This window comes from Puntigrus tetrazona, chromosome 13 (genome assembly GCF_018831695.1).
Source record: "Puntigrus tetrazona isolate hp1 chromosome 13, ASM1883169v1, whole genome shotgun sequence".
In the NCBI taxonomy this organism is placed as follows: domain Eukaryota; kingdom Metazoa; phylum Chordata; class Actinopteri; order Cypriniformes; family Cyprinidae; genus Puntigrus; species Puntigrus tetrazona.
The window spans coordinates 1313724-1336029 of NC_056711.1; the positions used below are offsets into that span (position 1 = coordinate 1313724).

Genomic DNA, 22306 nt, shown 5'->3' on the forward strand with positions numbered 1-22306 from the left:
ATATTAAAATAAGGAGAAGCCCGGCCTGTGTCGGAACTATGAGGGGAAAATGACCCAAAGCCCGGCCTTAGGGGTGTAAAAATGTTAGCTTAAATGCAGGGCTCTAATAAGGATACTAGACTATTTAGATTTTTCTGTGCATATTTAAAAAAACAAACATGCAGTTGATTGTGTTACTTGTGTTAGAAACTGTGCCTATCACAAATATGTTATGCTTCATTGTTTTATTGTATCATTTTGGCAAATTGATATTTGACATAAGTGTCACTACTTCTGGAAAAAAAATTAGATATGCCTCACAGATATCATCTTTAATGTACGTCAGTGGAAGATTTCCCATTGAGAAGTTGAAATCTTTAGAAGATGAGAGTATGTCACAATAAATTTGACACATTTCTTATTTTCCAGATTGTCAGATTTTTCCGATTGTTTTGGATATCATGCATCTCTTACTCTCATGTTTCTATCCATCAAAGCCAATTTTAACTTTCATTTGGCGCTTATTGAGTGTTACTTTTGGACCCTGTTTGTAATAACACTGTATACCTTAAATGAACTTTGGTTAACAGTGTCTGCCAGTTATGAAGCATAAATATGAACTCGCATACTTTAGAAATCTTAAATGTTGCAATTCTGCAAGATGTTATTAGAAACATTTGACAAGGCTTGTCTTAGTAACTGTTGAAGTCAGTCGATTGGCACAAATCATTTTGTATTTAAATGCCACACTACTGAAGGCTGCTAGGCTTTTCTTTGGGAATTTTGCATTGATTTTATGTGATTTGTTTGTCAAATGTTCGGTTTACCCAATAATGACAATTCTATCATTAATTACTCAACCTCATGTTGTCCCAAACCTGTAAGACCACTGAAAATATCTTAATTTGTGCTCCAAAGATAAATGAAGGTCTTACACATTTGTAACGACATGAAGCTGAGTAATTAATGAATTTTCATTTTTGGGTTAACCATTGCTTTAAAAACTCCCACTCAGCATCTTAAATTTGTGCTTATCAACTGTTGGAAAAGCAACAAATTATTAATAATTGTGTTTCTATACAAATTCATGTTTTTGTTCTCTTCCTACTTTTTAGTGATGGTGATAGTGTTGTTACGCTATGCCCATGTGATAGAGAAGCACCAGAACTGTGTGTTAAACACAGCAAGTCTCTCCACCGGCTGGATCTGTGCTGCAGGTCTCATCATGGTCGGCAACTTCCAGGTACAGCTTGCGTAAACCTTACTTACTGTGTACAAAAACTGCTCCACATCAGCACAGGAAGTTTTCTCCAGGGTCTTCAGGTTGAGCATTTGACAGCAGAAAAGGAAACATCCTCTCATAGGCTACAGGCTCTTATTTATCCACAGCGGTTTCCTGTAGAAATACTGTTATGACCTGGTGTAGAGCTGGTGATTTACAACACTAGTCAAATGTTTGGACACACCTAGTCATTGTTTATTAGCACTATTTTTATTTTTTCCCTCTTTTATATACGTATATATGGGTAGCTGACAAATAAAATTAGGTAGAAATTGTCCTATGGTGTGACATAGCAAAAATAAAAAAATGTATTTAAACACAAATCACATGTCTTCATTCTTAGAATTACAAATAGCATGAGAGAGATTTATCTTCAATGTTTTTAGTTTAGTTTTTTTGTAATTAATTGTTTGATGGCACACACATATAATATATTATAAAGTGTCATATTTTTGTGATTTTTGTGAGTCTTTTCACATTTTTTTAGACTAAAATATGATCATTTAATAAATTCTACACTACAATGTTTTACATCGCTAGATACATTTTAATGCCTATTTTTGTCTTTTTTAGCATTAACCAGTTTTAAGATATTGGCAAAACACAAACTCAGTCCAGTGTATCCAAATATTTGGCCCCTAGCTCTTCATACATGTATGTGTTTGTGTATCTTAGTGTGCAGCTGTGTGCATGTATAAAGCAGTGTTTGGGTTACAGTTTAGCCGTTAAACATTTCTTGAGAATACCCGTGTCATCCATGCTTGAGTTATACTTTACTCCCGTTCTACCCTGGATCCTCCTCCAAAGTATTTAGATAAACGACTCCATAAAGCCCCTCAAGCAGAGCCACATGCTCCTTCGAGTCCTGTGAAACCAACATCCTTTATTCATGAATAGGCGTGAGCCCTTGGCGACATCGTCTTTGCAGGTTGAAATGTTTGGACGTTTGGCCGAGTGCCCAGAATGCTGGAGATGTGGGGAGGTCGGTCAACGGGGGCATCACAGGTTTTTATGGGCTGGTTGCCATAGAGACTGAAGGGGGAGACAAACCTTTCTCCTGATATTATAAGCACCCGCGTCTTAATTATGTACTCCATCAAAAGCAATGCATAACCTTATGTGTACGAGCACAGGTTCAGACTTGTTTGTCCATCCCTCACTGAAGTGGGTTGTATTAATGTCTTGAAAACTTTCGTAGGCAGATGTTATAAAAGAACCTTGAACCTTGCAGCATAATGAACTTAATTCATCTTCTCAGCAGTTTTGTTGTTGAATTAAGAGTTGTTTTAGTTCTGCTCCCCTGCATATTTGAAATGTTTTGAAATCAAGCAAAGCTACTCCCTAGCATTTCTTTAAGCGTAGTTTGTTTTTAAATACGAAATGGTTTGGGATGGACTGATATAAATGGTTAGTGGTAATACTTCAGTTTAAGGACTAATTCTCACTATTAACTAGTTGCTTCTTAGCATGCCTATTGTTAACATACTAGCTGTCATAAGCATTTATAAAGCACATATTCTGCATGACCATATTCAACATCCCTAATACTATCCAAAACCTAAAATAAACAACTACCTTACTAACTTTTAATAAGCTGCACATTTTGTAGTTTATGGTTTAAGTGTGACTGGGTTAGTTAATTAAAAATGGTTTAAAACAAAATTCTGTCATGCTTTACTCATTCGTTTATAAACCATTTTTCACTTTGGGTGCACAAATTAAGATATTTTTAGTGAAACCTTAGGATTTATGTCAATTTTGAAAGGCTTTAAACAAAACACTGGTGTTTTGAAAAATTCATAAGATCATAAAATACATTGGCACCGATTAAGTGGTTGAATTGAATTATACTTAAAAACATGATCACTGTATATACTTTATTATATCATTTTGAAAACACCTATTTTGAGTGGAAGCAGAACAAAAATGTGTGCCTGTCTTTTTAATCCATTACAGCCCGTACCTGCTAAAAACACTTCTGTTTTGATTCTGATTGTCATGTTTATCACGCTGAAATCACGTCTTTAAAACCATATTCATTTAAACTTCTAATATACGTCTTTCTGAGTGCACACATCTGAAGGACACTGTCAAAGGTATGCGAGCACTAAACTAAGTTCTCATTCACATACAAATTACAAGTTATGTCTGCGAAGGTAAACAGCTGGGAAATAAATTGCACGTTTATATTAGATATGTGTGGCTGCAGCAATATAAGTTAGAGTAAATAAATCAATGAATCCACTGCTCTCTTGTCTCTTCTGAGGCTCTGTTAGCATGTTCGGCTCAAACATTCGCCATGGCATTTGATCTGATACAATGTTGTCGCTTATGAAATCAAAATGGTGGTGCCTTGGTTGGATGCTTACAGATTAAAGGAATAGTTCAATCAAAAATGAAAATTATCCCATATTTTACTTTTGAAGCCATCCTAGGTGTATGTGATTTTCCTCTTTCAGACGAACACAGTCTGAAAAAATGAATCCTGGCTCTTTCAGGCTTGGTAATGCGGGTGGATAGCAGTCATTATTTTGAAGCTCCGTAAACTGGATATATTCACAAGTACTGCATCGTTTAAAAAACCTCAAACTGTGTTTGTCTGAAGGAAGAAAGTCATATACACTTAGGATGTTTATGGCATAATCTTCATTTTTAGGTAAACTATTTCTTTAAGTTCTATAAGTAACTATTTCTTAATTTCTATTTCTTTATAATGAGATTCATCTGCAATGTCACAAGGGGAGCGAGATCAGACACTCTTCTTTTTTTTGGAGACTAAAAATAAATTATGATAGATTAGAATTTTTTTGGGGTGAAGTAACCTAACTACCTCTAAGATATCTGAAGCAGCATCTCCAGCATGAAAAGAATCATGGAAATTCACGCTGGTTTAACCCAGTCTTTCCAGCGGGGAAGATAGCTTTAATGCCTCACGTTAGGTCATTACGATGATACGGGACCACCCGCGCTGTGTGGAGAGCAACAGTGTATACTGAGCAGAAAGATCCATGTTTGGGTCGCACATGTGAAGTCTGCAGTCCATTAGGTCACGTTTGCCAGCCCTCTTTCCATTCCGCTCTGCTGTTTTCCTCCATCTGTAGTCTGGAGCTGTTCAAAAAAAAAGAAAAAGAAAAGCTGTCTGCTCTTGAAGTCCCTCCCTCCTTCTCTGTTTGTGCTTTGAAAACGTGTACAGAAGGTTTCTGCCCACTGCCTGCCACATTGCGATCCAGTCAGGCCTTCATTTAAATGAGCTGAAATGCAACAGGGAAGCTGTTAGCCAAATAAAACTCCCTTGTCTCAGAGGAGTAAAAGCTGTATTAGTATAGAAAATGTGTTAAGGGGCCATAAAATGTCTTTCTTATCAATGTGTACTGTTCTCTGAGGTCCCCACATCATGTAATCAGGATATTTTACATCCAACACTTCTAATCTAGAAGTAATAGGCTACTTTCTGTCCTGTTTTTGAACCTCCTCATCAGAAAGCGGTTTGAATAGATGTGGTGGATTGTAAACTCAGAAGTAAACACCCACTGCTGTGATTGGCTAATAGTTGTGTGTGTTTGACAGCCTGCATCCTTCATAGATGGACACTGCTGTGATTTTAGTTTATCTCTGAATGCATAAATACTCTGTAAATATAAAGTGATCTGATTAACAGACAAAGCAATAGTGACCACATAATAAAAACATTTACATTTTTTTTTTTGTTGTCAGATACTGCACATTTTGGCCATTTTGCCTATTTAATTTATTCAGTGGTGAAAAAAATTGCCAAAATATATGGGTAAAAATGTAAAAACCCGTGTTCTTTATTTGTCTTTTGGCCTTCGGTGCAATGTTTCATTTTGTTCAGCTTCGGCCAAGATTTTTCATTTCAGTGCATCGCTAAAAAATATTACTGATCCCAGACTTTTGAACGGTGCGTGTTTAAAATTTATATTCTTCTCCTGGGAAAAATAGAACCAAAATATTGATGACTGTGATTTGTTAGATCGAATGCTCTCTAGCAAATCATAATTCATAGTTTTGATGTATTTAGTTTTTAAGGAACAGGCTCTTCGAAATGTCCTGCTTCTAGTTTCAGTAGGAAAAGCAGTATGTCAGCGTAGGAAAGAACACTGCTCTCGTAAAGTGACTTCATGAGGTCTTAAAAGTCTTGAAATGGTATTTTTTACTTCCTTAATGTGATATATTTCCAAGTGAATGGAATATTTAACAAGAAAATTGTGTAGCATGGGACTTGATTTTATCCATCGGGAGTTGATTGAGAAGTTCAAACGGATCCAGAAGCTTGGAGGGAAAAAGTTGAAAGCCAGCATGGCCTGATGATTTTGCTCAAAAAGGATAGATGTTTCAAGCATTATACCATTTTTTACAAAGACGTGCACCAATGAATCATGTACAATACATTAAAAAAGCAGTAAACGAGACTTTTTTTAAACTGACTTTAATTGCAGACGATTGAATTGTCTTGATTGCAGTTTAGCCTTTCAGTAATCAGTTTTTAACTGTTTTGTTATGACAACTGGAAATTTACAGACTTATTCCATTCCTATCACCAACGTTCAATCCTGAAATATTTTTTGGATAGAAAAATGGATTGCTCCAGCCTTCTTATTTTCTGCGAAATGGAGGCAAGTTTACTGGAAATGTGGGTGAGTGAGTGAGTCACGGCGTACCATGTGCTGTGTGTACAGAGCACAGAGCTACCCTGATCTGACAGGCGGGAGAGGCGGGAACAAGCACGTGGCCCGACCGCCACATCTGCACCTCATCAGCAGGCCTGCCTGCCCTTCTGGAGCTCTCCTCCGCTGCGGTGTAGGATGACAAGGCGCAGGCAGACTCGTTATTAGCATCAGGAAAAAGGGAAGTCATGTTATGTAACTCTGGCGGTATCCAAAATTTAATAGAACTTGATTGTCCCGGCATTCAAGTTTTGGTGTGAATGCTGTGGTGCAGTTTGCAGTTGTTGGGAAGAACAAAGCTTGGAGTGTGTCCTGTTTTGATAGTTACATACAGGTGTGTGGCCACCCTGTTCCAGCAGACCTGTTTGAGCTTGCACTGTTCCCTTTCGTTTCCTCATAAGTTAGCCCTTATTCCAAGCGATTCTAGTTTTTTAAGCTTTTTTTTTTTTTAAAGTGTTTTTCTCGCATAACCTTGGTTAAAATTACTGTGCAAATTATCTCGTTTTTGGCAGTTGTGGGGTTCTTCTGATAATTTAGGTTTGTGATTTGTGGTGTATTATTTTTCCAGCTATTTATTTTGACAGTTGAATTGTGAAACTAGAGCATTTTTTATGTTTGTTGTGTTGCCTGGTACACCTGCCAATTTCTGGATAAAATAATACTTTGTTACTGTTGGCAATCTGTTAAGGAGAATTTTTTTTTTACTGACTTATTAAAGAGATTTGTTTCTGGAAATGTTCTCAGTACAGTCTCTGTGGTTGCAGCCTCAGGTATGATCCTCACCTTGAAATCGGCATTAACAGCAAACGCATCCTGTCTGTTTTAAAAATGCTTAAATTCTGTTTCAAGAACGAGACTTCTCATTGGTGACATACAGTATGTCAGATTTCTGCCCCTTTCTTACAAATGACTGCAAGCTCATATTCAGATCTGCCTCCATTCAATCAGCAACCGGTAAATTGAACCAAGAATTTGTACCTTTTTCAATAATCCTTCTGATGTAGTGCACAACACTAGAAAATACTTATCGTAACTTTAACCCTGTAAAATGAGAAATAAGTTTAAATTTAAATAGTTGCAGTTTCGAGGACTTTGAAATATGCTTAACAAATCTGAGGATTTCTAGGGTTAATATCTAAGCTTAATTATAGATGGAATAAATTTGTCACATTTACCATTAAGTCTCGTCTATTGAGACCACATGCTCACATCTTTTTAAAAATCGTAGTCCCATCTGAATAATGCGTAAGTTAGAGTTCCTATGAGCATGTCTGGATGTTTTACACGTGAGTGTGCATGTTTATGCGCGCGTGCTTGTGTGGTCCCCTATAAACATTTAATTACAGCCAAACACATGATTCTTAGGCAGAACTGGACTGGATGAATCATCCTGAATAAATGAAGCATGGGGCTCTTCCTATGTTTGTTTGTGTAGTGTGTAGTGTGTGTAGTTACGCACAGAGTTTCTCGACTTGGTCTTGGTCCTGATGGTCTGACAGCTACTGGCTGCCAAAGCAAACTGTAGATACCTTCTGCCAGCCTGCGAAGAACTTTTCTTCTGAATTCCCAGAGTAGAGGAAGAGGCCCTGAAGGAAAAGGCACACATGGCTATTGCAAATCATATGATTAGGCCGCTCAATGGAATACTGTAAATGATATTTGAAAAAAAACGTCATGTGATTTTAAAAAGTGTATGCAGTTAATGATGGCCAGTGACTCGAATGTGAACCCTTTCTTGAAAATACCACTTTTATGCTTTTGCGAAGTGTACTATTACTGCTACTACTGGCAACACGCCTCGCCAAACCACACTTACTGAAAGCAGACAGCACAGAATGAGCGGAGCTGTTCACAAAGGACATGTTCATGTATTCAAAACAGCTGGAAGGAGCCCAGCAGAACAAAAAGTTCAAAGTTTAACTACTTTACTTCTCACAGCATCTTAAAGACAAGCTTGAGAGGCTGAAAAACAGCAAGACCCGACTTGAATTCGGTTAATTAGTCGGATGTTATGTATTGGATTTGATAGCTCTACTTATTTATATGCGGTCAAACTCTTAAAAGGTGTTTTTATTGTTCTTCTTACTGTTCAAAAAGAGAGACAGAAACAGATCTACACGTTTTTCTGCAAGGCAGACATTCAACCACATGTTAAAGCAAGTCCATATGAGTGCTCCTTTCCTCTCTATTGCTAATTTGGCAGAACAGGGCTTTAGAAAATAGCTTGCTCTTATATCCAATTGTTTGCTTGGTTTTTTTATTTGGACATGTTATAAAGTGCTCTTTCTTAAAAGAATAATTCACCCCAAAATGAAAATGTATTAAAAATTGTACGCATTCTCAGGCCACCTAAAATGCAGATGAGTTTGTTTCTTCATCTGATAAGATTTAGAGAAATGTAGCATTAAATCACTTGCTCATGAGTGCGTTCTCTTCAGCGAACGGGTGCCGTCAGAATGAGAGTCCAGACAGCTGAGAAAAACATCATTATAATCCACAATAAACCACATGACTTTAAACTGTTGCACCTGGGGAATATAGGAGTCCTCCATTCATAATATTGCTTCTTATATTCAAAATCAAACATTACAGAAATATGCTAACAGCTGAAGGCATGCTGGCGGATTTTGAGGTGAGAGGACAACAAAACATGGACTGGATGGGTGGAAGCATTATTATGGTTTATGAAATTGCATTTTGGCTAGAAGCGACAGTTTAAAGTTACGGCATATTGATGGATGATGGATTTATTTATTTATTTATTTCGCTTCAAAAGATATTAATTGATGGATTGGAGTCGTATGGATTACTTGTGATGTTTTTATCAGCCGTTTGGACTCTCATTCTGACGGCAGCCATTCACCGCAAAGCATTCACTGCTGAGCAAACAATGTAATACTGAATAAATAATAAAGAATTTTTGATGTACATTTTCAGCAAGTTGTCATTTTTGGGTAAACTGTTCCTTTAAGTCAGATGTTTACTTGAAGTTAAAATGTGACCAAAATTTTCTCTGTGCAGATTAATGCATCACAGTGTATTTTAATGGCATAGGTCACACTATCACGGTCTCATCCCTTGTGCTTGTTTCCCACAAGACCTCGCAGCTTTCAAGAGCTTTAATCGTTGTTCTTGAACCTGAGATGCATATTACACACCTTGCACATTACAGAGCTGAAAGCATGTCCTTGTCATAATGACAGCGCAAGCAAGCAGCGGGAGCAGCATCTCAATATTTAGACACTGAAGTGAAGGGGAAGTCTTAGCCTTAGGGGACATACAGGATATCATTTGCTGAGATAATCACGGGTTCGCTGACAAAGCTTGGAGTTGATTTATGGTTTCCAATGTTCCTCGTGCAACACTTGATACTTGACTTTTGTTTGCGTCTCAAAAAAAGAAGTAAAAGAATACAGATACAGTTATTGTAAGGGAAGATTGAGGGACATATTGTATGCTGTTAAAATATGCAGTAATATATTCTTATGCAATAACGTTTTGAAAGAAATTCATACTTTTAACCAGCTAAGAGGCTTTAATTTTTCATTGTCACCATGGACGATGATAATATGAAATGTTTCCTGAGCCCAAAAACGGCATATTATCATGATTTCTGAAGGATTATGTCACACTCGGGACAAATTCAGCTTTGCATCACATGAATAAATAACATTTTAAAATATATTACAATAGAAAATATTTGACTATATTAACAATTTTGATGAAATAAAGCCGGGATATACACAGGAGACTTTTTTTTTTTTTTTTTTTTTTGTTTTTTTCCTTACATGTTTTAAGGCATGATATTGACTTTTAAGCAGCATGATATGGATTTTACTACCATTTTACGGACCTTGTCTTGTGTGGTTGTGTGGAGTTAATAATGCTCATTGTAGTTGTGGGATTTCTGCTGCCCTCTGCTGCTGGTTCTGGTGTTGCGTGTGATGTGTGATGTGGCATTGTGAACTCCCCTTTCATTACCTTCAGTGTTTAGGCACCAGATTAAAAAAAACACCAGATAGTTATATGTTGGCATGCATAGCAAAGCTTGCAGCTTTAAAAATGGAAATTCTGGAAATTGACACTGACACTGAAATTGGCTGTTTCCCAATATGTTCCATGACAATTTTGGGACTGTTGTTTTTTTAACTGACCAGATCCATTTAGACTTAGGCCAACTGTACTGTACTTTCAAGTAAAACAAAAAGAAAACAACCAAAAAAAAAAAAAAAAAACTTGAAAACGGATATATTTATGTGCTTTCGTGAGCAAATAACATTTTCAAAATCAAGTAATTTTGATCAAAGATCAAGTCTATAAAATATGTTGGCATATGTTTTCAGTGTGAGTTTAGTGTGTTGACTGTATGTTCTGTATGGTTTTAATTAGTCCTGATGTTTATTCTGGATTGCACTGAACCGGTAAGGCTCTCTGAATGTGATTTTTCCACAGCTGGGAAAAATGAAAATGGGAAAGAAAAAAAAACATTCCAGATGTGGCTATTTTTAGAAAGGGAAAAAAACACTCCAGAAAGTTTATTTGTGGTTTTTCCATTTAGAATAAAGGGAAAATGCAGAACGCTTTTTTAAATGGTAACCATGGATTCCCTCCACACCGCTAAACTACACCCACAGTATGTGCTGTTGTTTACCGCATCTGTAGTGATTATGATTGGTGTATCTGAACTCACTGATTTCTGTGTTCCTCACAGGTGGATAACGCTAAGGTTCTTCACTATGTTGGAGCAGGGGTAGCCTTCCCCACCAGTATGCTGTTTGTGTGTCTTCAGTCTGCGCTGACTTACCGTCTGGCCAAGACTCAGGGAGAATATAATATGGGTCATTTGCGTCTCTTTATGACCCTGCTGGCCTTTGTGGCCCTGGTGCTCAGTATCCTTTACACTAAATCTCATCCTCATTATATTGTATATTTGTATTAAGATTGTAAATCACATTAAGGCTATCATAATATCAGATTTTCACTACATGATTATCTCGGCCACAATAATTCATGATAGCAACAGCTATAAATAAAAAGGCAATCAGATCCATCTCTCTATGAGTTACGCCAAGGAGATGGAAAAGGAAAATGAGCATGATTACATTTAAAAAAAATAATGTGTAATTATTCGGTTATAATGTGTAATTATTGACTTTTTTTTTTAATAACACTAAGTATAGGGACCAATTCGTATTATTCAGAAGTTGCTTATTAGCATGCCTATTAATAACATATTGGCTGTTTTTTAGTACTTACAAAGCAAGCACCTTCAGTATTCTGCACGATCATATTCTACATCCCTAATCCTACCCATTATCTATACTGAACAATAACCTTACTAAATAATAATAAGCAGCAAGTTATTTAATTGGTTAAATAATGGTTGATTAATTAGTTATTTGAGGCAAAAGTCATAGTTGATAGTTAATAGTGAGAATTATTTATGTAAAAAGAAAAAAAAAATATATCAATAACACTTTATTTTAAGCACAAATTCTCACTATTAACTAGTTGCTGATTAGCATGCATATTATTTGCATATTGGCTGTTTATTTGTATTTTCTATAAACATCTTCTATTAACATTCTCTTTTAACAATTTAGATCCCTAGATTTTACCTAAACTCAGCAAATACCTTACTATTAATTAGGCTAATTAGGGGTTTATTGATGCAGAAGTCATGGTTAAAAATTAATAATGTTTGAATTATTGAATTAAAATTTGACAAAGATATCATGCGCTGATTTTAGATTTAAATATGCACTATGAGCATTAAATATTCATTAAAATGCACAGGAAATGCAAACTATGACTTTATTGCAAATCTGCAAAGTAAAATTTTCATAACGCAAACGAATTTGGTGAAAAAGCATTAACAGCGTTTGAAAATGATTAATTCTGACAGCTGTATTATGTTGCTGTTATTTTTCCATTGGTTAGGTTTATTGTTGCAGTATTCTCAGATAACATAATATATTCTCAGAATGTTGGAATATCCTGTTGTATTCAGCTTTCAAGTTTTCTCTCTCAGTCACTGAGTTCATGCATGTTTTTCCAGTAATGCAAACAGGCCTGAGCATGAGTTTACAGTGTTCACTAAGATTCCTTGACTAACTTTCTTCAGGCGGGGTGTTTTTTGTCCAGGAGAGTTTTGTCCTGCAACATGCATCGGCCATTTTCGAGTGGGTGTTCTGTGTCATTATTATGCTGTTCTACGGCACGTTCGCTTTTGAATTCGCCGGGATATCTAGTGACACGATGATGGTGCTGGCCCAAGGGCAATCTCTACAGTCCGTAAGCCGAGACCACAAGATGGAGTCTCTCGCTGGGGGCAGCCAGCACCAGCCTGAGAGCCTGTCCATGCTGTAACCTCAGTGTCCCGTATCTCTCTCAACACTACGAAAAAAAACACTGTAACCGAAGAGGGAAAGTTACAGAAACTGGACGTGGCTCTCGTACACCTTTGCCAAAGGAACCAGCTCAGATTTTGCACATTTTTGAGAGACTTCTTCGCTCTGGGGGGACCTTTTGAATCGCACAGCTTCCAAGCTGGAAACAACAAAGATCATTGCCTGGATGTATTGGAGTTTCCATTAGATCTTATTGGGATTTTTAAGTATCTGCGTTACTTGGATAAAGAGACTACAGACTGCTAGTTGGCAAAATTACACGTCCATTGGTGAAACCAGAGGACCGCTACGTCAATGGTGTAGTAAACTAAACCCGAAGCCTTTTGCAACTGTCAGCACTCAAGCATTTTAACGTAGTGCCTCAAAACAAATGTTATTGTGCCAATTCCATACAGTGCAAGGCAGTGGATCCCAAAATGCTGATGTTTTCCGTGCCTTTAGTTTTTTTCCAAAGTCAGAGATGGTTAAATAACATTTTATTGTCACTTATATCTGCTGTCTGCTAACCGATCAAGGTGTTTCATTTTGCCTTAATCGCCATATGCTGTCTGAAATGTATTTTCCAGGAGCTTGTCATTACCGATGTGCCTTAAACCAAAAACCAAATACTGATATTTAATAGAGATCTATGTCCATAGTCTAGGCGTGTATTTTTTTTGATACGTAGCAAATATTATGCTGGTTGTAAACAACTAAGCTGAACGAGATCAGCAAAAACCTCTCGTGAAACAGGAGCATAAGCTTATCACATTAAGTCGCCAGTAGTTGGTGCCATTCCAGATGTCATGTTAGAGTCTATGAGTATTGTACATTGTGACCAAATGTAATTGAGAAGAGAGCTTGTCCTGAGGTCGGTGTGATCATAGGTTTCCCTCTTTCTGTCACTGTGGGAATTGTTGTGTGTGTTGGGGGTTTATGGGAGTTGGTTAAAAGGAAGCGTCTTGAAACATGAAGCCGCCCTTTAATGTTAAGGGTGACTAGTTTAGGTGTTCTTAAGTTTTTGTCAGCTGTTTTTGCAGACAAAATGATTTGCAGCAGGACTGCAAGGTCATAATTGGTTTTGTTTTGAAAAACAGATGCAATTTGGTTTACAGTGGTCAAATGTTTTCACACTACCAGCATGAAAAAAAAATCACATTGTTCCTCAGCTAATATCAAAGTTTTGTCAAGAGTTTTGTCATTTTATTTGTCAGGATCAGAGCCATATTTATACTACGAGTGCCGTCCTGAAAACATCTTTCGCGCCATTTCAGTTTACTAATTCTCTTCGCTCAGGAATTTCAGATGTCTTTGCTGTCACATATCTTCTCTCTGCATTCAAGACTGCATCAATCCACCAGATATAAGTGAAAAATGTGCCATTTCCATTACTTGTTCAGAACATTTCCTTTATAGAGAGCTTTATTTTGCTTCAAATACATCTTGTAATACTGTTAAACCCATAATTTGGTTTAATTTGTTGTTTAAACCATTTTCTCCTAAATATTTATTATATTGCTTAAAGTAATCGTTAATAAAAAAAACAACTATATGCTATCTTTCATTATGTTTCAAATCCAAATGCTGTCATGTTTCCTGTGGAAGTCAAAATAAGAAATTTGAAGAATTGCTGTGCAGCTCTATTCCTCACAAGACCACCATAAGTATCTCACGAGACATTTCAGTTGTTCCATGTGTCATTTCATTGATAATGTTACCCTTTGATAACAAAAATGATAAAATTTCACCAAAAAAGTGACATATCTCTCCATCAATGCCATCTAATATGAGATTTGAGCAGTGCAGAATAAGGAAGGCATTTCTGTGAAAAATGTATTGCATTTCATTTCGTTTCTTAACATAATAACGTGGCTAGAATAATTTAAATACAGGAATCAAGAGACACAACAGCACGCATGAATTCTTAAGGTAACATGCAAACAACCAGCATTGACTGATATTCTCATTTTGTGTTCCACGGGGCAAAACAATAAAAGAAAGTCGTTAACATGAGGGTGAAAAGTAAAGTCGTTTTTGACTTGTCCGTAAAAAAAAACAGTCAAGTAATTTTTTCTGCGTTACCTTTTGGCCAGACTTGTGTTCCTTCATGTGTTATCTATTAGTTTGCTTAATCTTGGACTCTGACAGTCAATAGCCGTACTGCTGTCACCATTCAACATGACTCTGCCACACATCAGCATTCAGTGACATCAGACCGCAAAAACACCTTCACGTGCCTTTGTTTCAACCAAAGATTGAAACGCTCATTGGAGAAAAGTTTTTTTTTTGTTTTTTTTTTGGCAGGATTTGTTTGATTGTGCTGTAAATTTGCCTTAAAATGTATGGAAATAAAGCAGAATCAGACATTACTCTCGTTAACCCTTCTCTCTCATCTCTGTGAATGAACTTTGCTTAAGTCACGTAGACTGGGTCACTCAATTCCTATTAGTGGTCGCCATGGCCTTCGGGTCTATTCAAACAGATTGGATTTGGTTATTCTTGTTTGACTTATCAAGTGTTTCGCTTCAGCTTTTGGTGACCTGTTACAAAACTCTGTGGTAAACATATTATTTGCACAGGTTGGCATATTAACCAACAAATTAGTCAACCATTGTTTCTAAAGACATCCATACCAACACCAGACATATATGAAGAATTTTCCACACTTTAATTATTCACAATTATTTACATGTCAAATTCTTAATTCAATCTTTAAGACAAAAGATGAAAATCTGAAAGAAAACGGTAAGAAGAAGATGGTTTATGGTGTTTTTAGGGGTTAATGCCTCTGTTGAACTCCCAGACGTCTAAAGAAAACAAAAGAGTGGCTTTTACACACGAGTGTGCAACGTAATCTGGCTTTGTTCATAACTGAAGTACACACACACACATGTTGGCATTTGTGGTTTATGAGGACTCTCCATAGGCGTAATGGTTTTTATACTGTAAAAACTGTATGTGCTATTGCACTCCACCGACCTTACACCTAAACCTACCCCTTACAGGAGATTTCATGCAGTTTTTCCCAAAAAAACAACAACATTTATTATGATTTTTAAGCCGTTGAATTATGGGGAAGTTGGCAGTGTCCTCATAAACCACCTTCAAATTTTAATACATCTGTCATACCCATGTCATTAAACAAATTTGTGTCCCCATAAACCACAAATACCAATACACACGTGCTCACTCTCCAGGGGTGACAATTAATGTAAGACCAGCACAGGATCTGTACACGTAAACAATATTCATCATATCCCTCTGTCATTATCAAACATTAATAAGATAAAGCAGTCACAAAAAGCACATTTCTTATGATGCAAGAAAAAGGCACACAAATTAGACCCTTTTAAGACTGTAAATATATGATGCAAGGAATATGTTAATCAGATTGTATAACGTATAAAACCTAAAGCCCCCAATGGTCCACAATATGCTTAGTGTAACTCTTCGCAACACGCTGCTGTGCCTGGTCACAGCCCCGATGAAAATCTGATTAAATAGTTAATTTGGCTCATGAAAAAGAAATTACAGCGTAGCAAAAACTGAACGATTTAAATAATTTTACGTATAAAGCTGAAATGTGTTTTCTGAGGCACTAGTGGCACCAAACAGAATTGCACTGCAGTTTTCCCGAGCTCTCCTCCGTTGATCGGAAAAACAGATATTCCCGCCCAAAACTCGCGCCAGTAATGAGAGTAATGTTGTGATAGCACCACAGAGTCACAGTACTTACACTTTTTCGTGTAATCAAACTATGAACTGATTACTTAAGGTCTTCTCTATATTCTCTATTCTAAGCTGGTATAGGACGCACTTTGGCTCTAAGGAATGATAGGTGGTCGTGAGTGCTGATGCCGTGAAACGGTCGTGAGGGATCCTTTCACGATGGACTTCTAAACAAAAGGCCGGGTTTAATTGATCGATCTTGACATTTACAGCATATTGGTCTAATCTGAAATGTAGCATATGCAGGAAGTGAACTAAAATCAGCTGAGAGAGGAGCGCTGGAGGAAAGAGCGACCGAATGACTGAAGGTAAGGTTCGCGCGCCTCTCGGTTTAAACCTTGAGACTCTTGGCCATCTCCCAGGGGAACTCTGATCGGCCAAAATGACCGTAGCAGGCGGTGCTCTGGTAGAAGGGTCTCTTCAGGTTCAGGTCCCTGCCGAGTAGAAATTGAGTTTGTTAGCCTTTCATCAAACAGCCCTTATCTGGGCATCGGTACATAAAAGACGCTTAATACACAGTAGAGCCGCCATACATTTAGGCCTATTGGTGGTAGCGACACTCCCCCTGGAGGAAACATCGAGAAATGTCATGTATTAGCCTACTACTACGACGTTTTGTACTGTACAAACTTTTTTCCTGTCCCTTAACGGTAAATGTACCTCATTTTTAGATTTTTAGAAAACATTTCATTTTTTAAAAACTTTTTTCCCTCATTGGGACAAGTAAAAAAATTACTGGTGTCCTTGTGGGGACATCTGGAAGGAAATACCAGGTATGCACACACGTTTGTTTCTGTGAATTGTGTAGACTTCTATTACTTTTATAATTGTACAAATTACTATTTTCTATCCCTCCCTAGTTACCTCTTACAGGCCAGTTCACATAATGTCAAAATTTTCACTGTTTTTAGTCCCCATTTTGTGAGGACATTTGGTCCACACTTGTGAGGACATTTGGCATAAACAATGAGTAGTGCACACACACACACACACACACACACACACATATTTATAATATTACACCTTTTGTATCTGCCAAAAATAGTGCAAACGTGAACTTGACCTAAGTTGCGTGCCAGTCAGAATGCATGAGCCATGCTGTAAATACACTCAATACGTTAAAACTTTAATATAGAAAATTATAATTTAGATTTATTAAAATGTTATTTTCAACAGTTAGCTGCTTTTTTAGTCTAAGTAAACCTGATTGGATGGGTATAACATGACATGGCACTCACTGAACAGATGTAATCGCAGAGAATAACCCTTAATTCCCCCTTATTTTACTGAACTAAATTCCATGTAAATAATGTTTCCGTCCATTTGAACTCACCCACATAAAGTATTGAATTAAATTAACCATCAGATTTCAGAACCATCTGAAAAACAGAAAATGTTGTTTTCCTTCCCTAAAGTAGAAGTACATAATAAGAACATATTATCTTATTAATTGTTTACCTAACAATGACACCTGGTCGCAGGTCAAAGTTCTTGTTGACAATCTGTAGCAACTCCTTCTCTGTTTTTTCCGATGAGCCGTAGGTGAAAAGGGAGATTGAGAGAGGGTAGGCGACTCCAATGGCGTAAGACACCTACAGAACACATCAGTTATTCATGACCCTGCTCCAGACACCAGCTCATCCATTCCAGATTAAATCCATATCAGATCAAATCGGTCAATAATGTGAATGTGAATTGTTTTTTTTTGGTTTTTTTGCTCTAGACACAACATTATGCATAGCTCACCGTATTTTATTTAAGACGTCTACACTTTCATCTTACCTGAACCAACACTCTTCTGCACAGTTTGGCTTTCACCAGAGATTTAGCCACCCAGCGTGCAGCATAGGCAGCAGAGCGGTCCACCTTGGTGTAGTCCTTTCCAGAGAATGCTCCCCCACCATGAGCCCCCCATCCACCATATGTGTCTACAATAATCTTTCTACCTGTGACACCAGCATCTCCCTAAAAAGTAGAGATTTTGTATGGATTTGAAAAACAGCATAAAAGTAAGGGTGAAAATGCAATCACTTATTTTTTTATTTAAACCTTTCAAAATCTTTATGCAACGGCGCTTTTCTACGACCATTTGAACCATAGAAAGTGCTCACCTGAGGCCCTCCGATGATGAAGCGTCCACTTGGCTGCAGATGGTAGACAGTCTTATCATCAAGATATTTTGCTGGCACCACAGCTTTGATGACCTTCTCCTTAAGAATACGCTGCTGCTCCTCCAGTGAAATATGGTCGTCATGTTGGACGGAGATGACCACCGTGTGGACACGCAAAGGGATCACAGCGCCATTCTCCTGCTTGTAGTGCACAGTGACCTGAAGTTGTGGAAAACATCTGAAGTCATCATTTTAATTGACATAGGGAATGTGAAGGACATTTCCTGCTGTATGGTCTGAAAATGGCAGAACTCTAAAATAGACCAGAGGTTTCAGCTTCCTGAGAGCTGCCCAGCTTGAGTTGCTGGCATGCTCCTGAGATTGACGGGTGCACAGCCGTGTCCTCTGTCCCACTGGGAAAAGTTAGGACCGGGGGCCCTGGATGTCATGCTGGGGGTCATTTTCTTTCAAGCATTAAAAGAGACCGCCTCATGGTCACTATCTTGCTCAACAGCCGTCACACCTATTGGCCAATGTGTTGGTTCAATGAACACTCAGCTGATAAGATAGCATGGTCAATGTCAGTCAGGGGCTTTGAACCTGCACATTGTGCCTCTAAAGACTTAATTATATCAACTTGTGATTGAAAGTGTGCAAAATAATTCTTTTTATAATATTTTGTTCTTTTAGTCTTAATATGCTGACCTGAGTTTTTGAGTCCGGGCGGAGCCATGGGATGGTGCCATCCCGCCGCAACTCTGCCATTTTGGCATTGAGTTTGTGAGCTAGGACAATGGTGAGTGGCATGCACTCCTCCGTCTCGTCAGTGGCGTAGCCAAACATGAGCCCCTAAGATACAACAAAAATGCAACGTGAGGATGTTTGTCTCAAACAATATGCTCAAACACATTTTTAAATATATGTTGTGTTCCGACCTGGTCTCCAGCTCCAATATCTTCCTCATGTCTGTCAACGTGGACACCCTGCGCTATATCAGGAGACTGCTGCTCTAGAGCCACCAGCACATTGCAGGTTTTATAGTCAAAACCTGAACAGATGGAAGTGCAAATAGTGGAAAAAAATGGTGGATGAGTTAGTTAATTTGAAGTACTTGGCAGTATGCTGAAAATCAGAGTGTATTGATGCTGACCTTTTTCAGAGTTGTCATAACCAATGTGTTTAATGGTGTCTCGCACAACCTTCTGGTAGTCAACGTTGGCCCGAGATGTGATCTCACCACAGAGAAGTACCATACCAGTCTTACAAACCGTTTCTGGTGATTAAAACAAATAAAACTAGTCAAATGTCCCATGACAAAGGAAAATTGGGAATTTATAATCCATTGCTAGGTTAGAAATTGAGATTTTTTTTTTATTTAAATGTCCTTAAACAAGAAATGGTCACTCTGTAACTAAACAAGAGTCAAAATAAGTGACCTGCTGTTGGACTATAAACTTTTATATTAACCGTCATGTTTATTCAGAAAGCCTTTATGTGTTTATTTTGTTTGTGATTAAAAACATTCACTCACCACAGGCCACTTTGGCATCTGGGTCCTGCTTCAAGTGTGCATCAAGAACTGCATCACTGATTTGGTCACAGATTTTATCTATTAACAAAATCACACCATTATGAAACAAAGTTATATAATGGCTCAGGTGAAGGTTCAAGTGTGGGTCTAGTGTTAGAACACCCGAAAGTTTCAGTTTATGAGTAGAATGCCTCTCTTATAGGAAGACTGTAGGACACAGGAATCCCAACAAAGCAAAAGCCCAGTTGAGCAGCTGGAGGACAATACCATGGTCCTCTCCTTTCAGAATCATTCACTCAGTCTATATTTGGGCTGCTAGCTGAGGCAACAGTTTAGGTGAGTTACATCAGAAAATGCACTGTCCAAAACAACATCTCAGGTGATAATATGAGACAAACAAGTCAAATCTATGAGATCGCTTCAGTCTGGAGCATTATGGAATAGATTTTTGTGCATCTTGCACATGCGCCCATATTGATTTATTTGGTGAAATATGTGCTGATGGTAGATGTTTAGCAAGACTCTAAAAATTTGTTCATGTGAACCAGACAGGTTAGTTTGCAGGGTTGCAAAATTTGTGTAGGAGGTACCAGACAGGATTAGATTAAAAGTAATTAAAACCCATTAAGAGTCATTAAGCTTAAAATAAGCTTTGAGATATGTATTGCGAAATGCACAATGCAAAGCAAACTGACTTAGCATTTTTCAGGAGTGCAGAATATGAAAACGTCCACAGCACTTTGGCCTTGCAGCATGACATGAGAGAACGGCAATATGTTGATAAGAAATGTGAGGTCTGGCAAGTTCCCACATGAAACAGAAATAACTACAGAAGCAAAATCTGTTGGCATACAGGTGCGCCGATAATTGACTCACTGGACAGCCATGGGACGGTGTCATAATCAAATCATTCACTGTATCAGTAAGTTCATTATGAAATAAATAGCATAGTAAATATGTAACTGAGAAAAGCCTCCAAGCGATATGCAGTAATTTAACACCTATGTAAAAGTCATGACCCCTAATTGACTATTTTTGTCTACTACACTTTCACTCAATGAAATACCAGCTAAGCACATGGCACTGTGGAAGTTTTGCTACTGAAAGTGTGAATGAACCCCATTGAACTGTTAACTTAAGCGGCTTACGAACTGTTGCTTAACCAGCTCACCGCTTCTATATGCTACAATGACTTGTTGAGGCAGGTGAACTAGCCTATAGGTAAATTTCTTAAGGGGTTGTCTCCATGCAATTACCCAGGTCCAGAATGCAAAAGTTACATAGTACATATACTACAAAATTGAATTCAAATGTAAAAGTTTAGATTGAAAATCACCTGGATGCCCTTCTCCCACAGACTCTGAGGTGAACATGAATGATCCGTCATCATGAACGTCATTCGTTCCTTCCATGTTTGCCAGCAACTGAACAGATCTTCGAAATCAACGGGACAAAATAATCTATCAAGTGCCCAATAATTTTCCTCCAACTTTGGCTAAAGCAGGCCAAGTATGCAGAGCTCCTTATAGTCCCGAGGGTACAGAAGAAAGAATGATAGAAAGAAAGAGAGGTTTGCAGATAGATCACAGACTATATAACACACAACCTCGTCTCGAGGCAAGTTTGCCCCTATATATGGCAGAAAGAAAACACACACACTAAGCTTTACTCACTCTCTTACTCACAAACATACACACATACACACACGTGTCATGTGAACGAGTGGGGCAGACCATTCCAGGGGGTGTTGTTTGGGGGGAGGAGATTCAAACTTTCAGAAACGCTCTGTTAACCCATTGTGTGCCCAGCTCTGCCATAGGAAGGTTTTCTTTAGGGTGGGATGGCTGCTGCTGTCAACGGACAACTTGATCACTTGCGGGCTATAAATCATCCTCACACCATACTAATATATGCCAGGGAAGGAGTGCTTACAAACAGACCTGAAAGGTGATTTATGATAAACTTTGTGGAAAATGTCAAGTCATATCAAATCTAAAGTGGGGTGTGGTGCAGTTAACTTCTGATGTGATTGGATGAAACAACACTCCTCTCTTTTGAAAAAGACATGTGCTTGGCTAAAATGAATTCATTGTGGTTGTGTAATAAATGCATTGCAAAACCCTTTAAAAAACATAATAGTTTAACATATAACAATCACGTTCTGTGCCAAGACATGCTGTGCTAAACGTTGTTCAATTTTTAACTGTCTATTCTCAGAGTGCAGGTTTTGAAATCCTGTGTATCCTGATATGACCATTGTTTTTTTCTGCAGTCAATTGCACATTTTCACATTTTCAATTAAAAGTTTGTTTTCAGAGCTGCAATGTGGGTCAAGCCAGGATGTGTCCAAGGGTTAAAATGTAAAGTTAGGAAGACCTACTGGATCAAAACTTTGCAAAATTAATATAATTGTTGTAATAGTACAGAATTTATTTGTTTAATTTTTTTTGTTGCATCATTATTTGATCCAGATCATTTGATTGATATGCATACCACTACATTTGTCTCAAAATCAGAAAATATTTTAATAGATCTAATTAACAAATTTGAGCTAAATAATAACACTTGTCTTGTCTTGGGTTGCATTGCAGCAGAATTTG

The 22306-nt window shown here is 37.6% G+C and overlaps 2 protein-coding genes across 3 annotated transcripts in view; one reads left to right on the forward strand and one right to left on the reverse strand.

Moving 5' to 3' along the window:
• Nucleotides 1-14062, forward strand: part of zgc:154058 (Transmembrane protein 150A-like) — a 28552-nt gene extending 14490 nt beyond the window's left edge. Inside the window, exons 5-7 of the mRNA XM_043255214.1 lie at nt 1095-1222; nt 10658-10835; nt 12071-14062. Coding sequence (XP_043111149.1) covers nt 1095-1222; nt 10658-10835; nt 12071-12315 — 551 coding nt within the window. The 3' untranslated portion in view covers nt 12316-14062. The remainder of the gene's footprint in view (nt 1-1094; nt 1223-10657; nt 10836-12070) is intronic.
• A 920-nt stretch (nt 14063-14982) lies between these two features.
• Nucleotides 14983-21397, reverse strand: mat1a (methionine adenosyltransferase I, alpha). Of its 2 annotated transcripts, XM_043255202.1 has the most exons (9): nt 21043-21396; nt 19707-19784; nt 19326-19448; nt 19111-19223; nt 18881-19024; nt 18176-18394; nt 17847-18029; nt 17523-17656; nt 14983-16498 (listed from the first exon to the last, which is right to left on the reverse strand). In XM_043255202.1, the coding sequence occupies exons 1-9, from the start codon at nt 21116-21118 to the stop codon at nt 16396-16398; spliced, it is 1173 nt and encodes a 390-aa protein (XP_043111137.1). In that variant the 5' UTR covers nt 21119-21396; the 3' UTR covers nt 14983-16395. The 2 variants fall into 2 exon arrangements, with proteins under 2 accessions (XP_043111137.1, XP_043111138.1); XM_043255203.1 differs by lacking the exon at nt 14983-16498 and having other exon boundaries at nt 17519-17656; nt 21043-21397.
• Nucleotides 21398-22306: the final 909 nt, after the last annotated feature.